Source organism: Ranitomeya imitator, chromosome 4, assembly GCF_032444005.1.
Source record: "Ranitomeya imitator isolate aRanImi1 chromosome 4, aRanImi1.pri, whole genome shotgun sequence".
Lineage (NCBI taxonomy): Eukaryota > Metazoa > Chordata > Amphibia > Anura > Dendrobatidae > Ranitomeya > Ranitomeya imitator.
The window spans coordinates 705,999,985-706,007,179 of NC_091285.1; the positions used below are offsets into that span (position 1 = coordinate 705,999,985).

The window sequence follows — 7,195 nt, forward strand, 5'->3', positions numbered from 1 at the left end:
TGTCAAACCAATCTAATCAGTTTTTATGAAGAGGTAAGCTATAGACTGGACCACGGTGAGTCATTGGACGTGGTATATCTCGATTTTTCCAAAGCGTTTGATACCGTGCCGCACAAGAGGTTGGTACACAAAATGAGAATGCTTGGTCTGGGGGAAAATGTGTGTAAATGGGTTAGTAACTGGCTTAGTGATAGAAAGCAGAGGGTGGTTATAAATGGTATAGTCTCTAACTGGGTCGCTGTGACCAGTGGGGTACCGCAGGGGTCAGTATTGGGACCTGTTCTCTTCAACATATTCATTAATGATCTGGTAGAAGGTTTACACAGTAAAATATCGATATTTGCAGATGATACAAAACTATGTAAAGCAGTTAATACAAGAGAAGATAGTATTCTGCTACAGATGGATCTGGATAAGTTGGAAACTTGGGCTGAAAGGTGGCAGATGAGGTTTAACAATGATAAATGTAAGGTTATACACATGGGAAGAGGGAATCAATATCACCATTACACACTGAACGGGAAACCACTGGGTAAATCTGACAGGGAGAAGGACTTGGGGATCCTAGTTAATGATAAACTTACCTGGAGCAGCCAGTGCCAGGCAGCAGCTGCCAAGGCAAACAGGATCATGGGGTGCATTAAAAGAGGTCTGGATACACATGATGAGAGCATTATACTGCCTCTGTACAAATCCCTAGTTAGACCGCACATGGAGTACTGTGTCCAGTTTTGGGCACCGGTGCTCAGGAAGGATATAATGGAACTAGAGAGAGGACAAAGGAGGGCAACAAAATTAATAAAGGGGATGGGAGAACTACAATACCCAGATAGATTAGCGAAATTAGGATTATTTAGTCTAGAAAAAAGACGACTGAGGGGCGATCTAATAACCATGTATAAGTATATAAGGGGACAATACAAATATCTCGCTGAGGATCTGTTTATACCAAGGAAGGCGACGGGCACAAGGGGGCATTCTTTGCGTCTGGAGGAGAGAAGGTTTTTCCACCAACATAGAAGAGGATTCTTTACTGTTAGGGCAGTGAGAATCTGGAATTGCTTGCCTGAGGAGGTGGTGATGGCGAACTCAGTCGAGGGGTTCAAGAGAGGCCTGGATGTCTTCCTGGAGCAGAACAATATTGTATCATACAATTATTAGGTTCTGTAGAAGGACGTAGATCTGGGTATTTATTTATTATGATGGAATATAGGCTGAACTGGATGGACAAATGTCTTTTTTCGGCCTTACTAACTATGTTACTATGTTACTATGTTACTAAAGAAATAAAGTGAAGAAGCAAAAAAATATCTGTAAGTATTATTTTGAACAAATATTTTATAAAGTCTACTTAAGATATCTCGCAAAGTAAGCACAAATATATTGTTTTATGCATTTTCAAACCTTTTTATTTTTTTGCTGAACTCTTTTAATATCTGGCAATTTTTCATGTTTTGTGCTGTAATTTTTCCTCTTATTCTTCCTAGAACCATAACCTTTTTTAAAAAAATTAACATAACCATATGCGGCCTTATTTTTTTTTTTTGTTGTTGTGGGACAAGTTGTAATTTTTAATGACACCATTCATTTTACTACATTATGTGCTTAAGTACAGGATATAAAACTAAATTTGTATTTTTGGCAGAGACAAAAGTTTTTTCTTTGTTTTGTTTTTTTGTAGGTTTGTTGAACTAGTTCTGCTACAAATCTTACTTTAAATGTTAAGCAATGTATTATATAATCTTAGGAATTCTAAAGCACTTTATACATTTATGGTATGGTTACATAATTTTTTTTTGCCTTCTGGAATGAGTGGGTGAAAGGCTTTGCAACTTTTTATGGCTTCATTTGTAGTTAATTTTAATTATAAAGCTTAACGATTTTAGACCTTGTTGACTTAACACTTTTTATTCCATGGTATAAATATAACATTTCAAAGGTTTTTTAAAAAAATGTTTTTACAGTATTTTTAAGCAATGCAGAATTATTTACGCGTGTATTATTAGTGTATCATTCATTGTAAAAGGAAAGTTAAAGAAAACGTGTTTTTAAATTCTAGTTAATTTCTTTGAGAATGAAAATGTTCAATACCGAAATTATATTGTGGTATCATAATAGTCAAAAACATCTATGTAAATGCTTTTTTATGCATAAAAATTGTTTTACATTTGAGAGTGATATAAATTTACCTTTTATTTTTATACATTTCATGTTCAATTTAAGCTTTTCTTGGAAAGGGCAAATGCTCTGGCAAAGATTGGTGAGTTTTGAATTAATTATTTTATGTGTATTGTGCAGATGTTTTCCTTTTCTTCCTGCAGCTTCCATTGAAACATATGTTGTTTCAAAATGTACATTTGGGCATATCAACCAAAATTAATATATTTTTTTGTAAAAAAAAAATAAAAATGTGTACAACTATAAAAAAACTAGATTGTGGCCCGATTCTAACGCATCGGGTATTCTAGAATATGCATGTCCCCGTAGTATATGGACAATGATGATTCCAGAATTCGCGGCAGACTGTGCCCATCGCTGATTGGTCGAGGCAACCTTTATGACATCATCGTCGCCATGGCAACCATTAAGACATCTACGTCGATACTGTGCCCGTCGCTGATTGGTCGAGGCGAGTTCGCGGCAGACTGTGCCCGTCGCTGATTGGTTGAGGCAACCTTTATGACATCATCGTCGCCATGCTGTGCCCGTCGCTGATTGGTCGAGGCCTGGTGGCCTCGACCAATCAGAGACACGGGATTTCCAGGACAGACAGACAGACAGAAAGACGGAAAAACCCTTAGACAATTATATATATACTAGATTGTGGCCCGATTCTAACGCATCGGGTATTCTAGAATATGCATGTCCCTGTAATATATGGACAATGATGATTCCATAATTCGCGGCAGACTGTGCCCGTTGCTGATTGGTCGAGGCAACCTTTATGACATCATCGTCGCCATGGCAACCATTATGACATCATCGTCGCTGTGCCCGTTGCTGATTGGTCGAGGCCTGGTGGCCTCGACCAATCAGAGACGCGGGATGTCTACGTCCTTTATGACATCATCGTCGCTGTGCCCGTTGCTGATTGGTCGAGGCCTGGCGGCCTCGACCAATCAGAGACGCGGGATTTCTACGTCGATGCTGTGCCGGTCTCTGATTGGTCGAGGCCTTGCGGCCTCGACCAATCAGAGAGCAGGGATTTCCAGGACAGACAGACAGACAGACAGACAGACAGACAGACAGAAAAACCCTTAGACAATTATATATATAGATAGATAGAAATGTTTTTTTCTTATTCATCCTTCTAGCATCACCAATTTGTTCTACATGATGGAGAACAATCTGACAGAGGTTATTGAGATTTTCCTATTAGGATTTCAAGGCAGCCAAGATTTCAGAATTTCACTGTTCTTTCTTTTCTTGATGACTTACTGTGGGACAATATGTGGAAACCTCCTGATCATCACCCTGGTGTCCACCAGCAAGAACCTCCACACTCCAATGTACTTCTTCATCTCACAACTGTCCATCAGTGACATCTTAGTGATCTCAGATATTGTCCCTAACATGCTTCATGTCATACTGAATAATGGGGGAACAATTTCTTTTGTTGGCTGTATTACTCAGTTTTATTTTTTAGGTGCTTCAGAAACAGTTGAGTGTTTTCTCCTCGCTGTGATGTCTTATGACCGATATGTGGCCATCTGTAAACCTCTATATTATAACGTTATCATGAAAAGTGGTCATTGCGTGAAACTGACCGTCATCTGTTGGGTGCTTGGATTTTCTATTGTTTTGATTTACATGATAACTACAGCAAAATTAAACTATTGTGGTCCTAACATAATTGACCACTTATTCTGTGACATTGTCCCCTTACTAGATCTTGCCTGTTCTGACACGCATATTGTTCACTTGGAGGTTTATTTGCTGAGTATTCCAATTGTCTTTATTCCTATTACAACTATTGTGATGTCTTATACCAGTATAGTTCTAGCAATCCTAAGGATTCAATCCAGTACCGGTAGACAGAAGGTCTTCTCCACCTGTAGCTCCCACCTCACTGTGGTCTCCATATTCTTCTGGACTATATTCAGTGTTTATGTTGTCCCAACAAAAGGGCAATCATCAACCATCAGTAAGATCCTATCCCTGCTATATACTGTATTCACTCCTTTTATTAACCCCATTATATACAGTCTGAAAAATAAAGATTTTATAAAAGCCATACAAAAAGCATGCTGTAAGAACATAATCTAGAGAATTATAAATAACTAGATTGTGGCCTGATTCTAACGCATCGGGTATTCTAGAATATGCATGTCCCCGTAGTATAAAGACAATGATGGTTCCAGAATTCGCGGCAGACTGTGCTCGTCGCTGATTGGTCGAGGCAACCTTTATGACATCATCGTCACCATTGCCACCATTATGACATCTACGTCGATACTGTGCCCGTCGCTGATTGGTCAAGGCAAATTCGCGGCAGACTGTGCCCGTCGCTGATTGGTCGAGGCAACCTTTATGACATCATCATCGCCATGCTGTGCCCGTCGCTGATTGGTCGAGGCCTTGTGGCCTCGACCAATCAGAGACGCAGGATTTCCAGGACAGACAGACAGAAAAACCCTTAGACAATTATGTATATAGATATTTAAAGTATCAAAGAGGCTGAACCAAGATACTCAACATAATTGTTCTACTTTGTTTTGTAATGTTTCAAAAGAAATTGTAAAATTTGATGATGTGAGCAGTACAGACATTGGTTTTCTTTCAATTCCTTACCGACCATCAACAAAATGGTACATTGTATGCTAGCTCCCAGACTTTGATGCAGGCTTGCATTCTCATAATACGTCTTTCCTGTCACATGATGGCTGATTAAATTAACCTGATAAATGCTGTTGGCAATCTTTGTCAATCTTTGACAGCAGCATTTAACACCTCCTTTTGCCCCAACAAAAGGCAACAAAATAATGCACATATTTGGTATAGCTGTATTCAGAAAAAGTCTCATCTATTAAAACATAAAATAAATTAATCCAACCTACAAGCAGAGTACCAATAAAGAAAATTGAAATGTCAAAATTACTCCTGTTTTTGCAGCCACGTCATTTCAATTACATGAAATGGTATCAGTAAAAAGTTAGCTCAGACTGAAAAAATAAGCCCCCAGTCAGAAAATAGAAAATGTTACGGGTCTCCGAAAATGACGACAAAAACAATTTATTTAATTTTTTACCTGTTTCCCATTTTTTTCAGCACTTTTTGTAAATATAATGTAATCCTAAGCCTAGCCACCTATTGGGATCGACTATTTTATGGATTTGTTTCAATAAAGTTCACTGGATTTTAATACATCATAATTTTCCCTTTTTCCAAGAGCTGGATTACCGAACTCTTTGCACTCGCCAAAACCGCATGAACCAGGAATTATCCCAGCAAACGCCTCTACATTTAACATGGGTATAAAGCTACTGAAACAACACAAGATGGGGGTAAAACAGTGTGGCAATGCATTATTGAACCACAAAACAGGAAGATAACACGTAGAACAGTCCAAGCAAAATACTTAAACATGGTGCACATTGCAGAGTCTCACCCTTCCACTGACTCGCCGGGATAATGGCAGCTGTTACTTCAGAGCTGCCAGGGTCCACTACCCCACCTGTGGCATGCACACAGAGATGAAGTAATGACAAGCATAGAAAGATGACAGTCCATTGAAATACAAGGCCAGTTAACCTGAGGGTCATAACCTGGGTTTTTTGAACATCTCCTTGGAGCCAGGTAACCGGAGAGTCCCAGTTCTGGATTTCTCCAAATGTGTCAATGGTTTAGCAATGGTCAATGGAGCACATCTGTATTCTTACAATTGGGGGCGAGGTCCCCTAGTTTGTTTCCTGTAGAATGAAAGATCTGCGTTCCACGTGGTGGAGCCATGATGTATAGGCAGCAGTCCTGTAAAGCTTCCTGGATGTTTGGATGCCTTTGCAGAATATCTGGCTGTCCCTATCTCTCTGTCTCTGTCAGACTATGCAAAGGCATGTAACCTATATTTATACTTAACAAGTTTCCTTCATTCAGTATTTACATAAACGGTAAGAATGGAGATGAGATCAAGTAGCATTACTTGATTACTTAATCTATTTGCCTAGTTTTTCCACCTCTGTTTTAAAAGTGACCAGACTATCTGGCCTACACAATGCATAATTAGAAAATCAATAAACAACACTAGTCATCAAGGATAAGAGCACAATATGTTATATGAAATGTCACTATTACAGGCTTACACAAGCAAAAGTCTGTTTTCTTGACCGACACATACATTCAAAAGCCAACATACAGATAACAGTCTATTCTTCTTGGTTTGCTAAAAATATATGTCTGGTTAATTAACCCCATCACACCACAGCCTTTTTTCATTTTTTGCGCTTTTGATTTTTGTTCCACTTCTTCCCAGAGTCATACATTTTTAAACGAAAGCTCGCACATCAGAAGACTTCATCCACATCAAATTTATGTTAAAAACCACTGAGGGCTCTCAATTCTAAATATTTTTTTAAAAACCCATAACTCTGTCCTTTACCTCAGCAAACAGACCTACTTCACCACCCTGATCTCCTCACTATCCAACCACCCTAAGAAACATTTTGACACCTTTCACTCCCTCCTCAGCCCAAAAGCACAAGCCCTATCACAGACATTTGTGCTGATAACCTGACCTCACACTTTATAGAGAAAATAGATAATATCTGTCAGGATATCCGCTCCCAGCCACCAAGTGCAGTGACTCCCATCCCTCCCTGCATCTCCCCTGGCTCACTCTCCATATTTAATCCCATCACAGAAGAAGCTTCCAGGCTCCTCTCTTCTTCTCGTCTGACTACATGCACTACTGACCCCATTCCCTCTCATGTCTTCCAGTCTCTCTCTCCAGTCACCACAGCTCACCTAACTGCAATCTTTATCTCAATATTGCAAAATTTTATCTGCATTACTCCATTACTAAAGAAACCCACTCTCGACCCATCCTGCACAAATAGCTACAGACCAGTCTCCAAGGTGGATGATATAGTAGCTGACCCAAGCTGGCAAGAGGACATGAAAAGCAAGGACAGCAACACACAGGGGGAAGGAGGCTTAGCACACCAACAGGCAGGAAGAAGCAGTGTGGTGGCCGCAGACA

The 7,195-nt window shown here is 39.5% G+C and overlaps 1 protein-coding gene across 1 annotated transcript; it reads left to right on the forward strand.

The window, feature by feature from the left end:
- The first annotated feature begins 3,333 nt into the window (after positions 1-3,333).
- Positions 3,334-4,266, forward strand: LOC138674830 (olfactory receptor 11L1-like). The gene has a single exon (XM_069762645.1). The coding sequence runs from the start codon at positions 3,334-3,336 to the stop codon at positions 4,264-4,266; it is 933 nt and encodes a 310-aa protein (XP_069618746.1).
- The last annotated feature ends 2,929 nt before the right edge of the window (positions 4,267-7,195 follow it).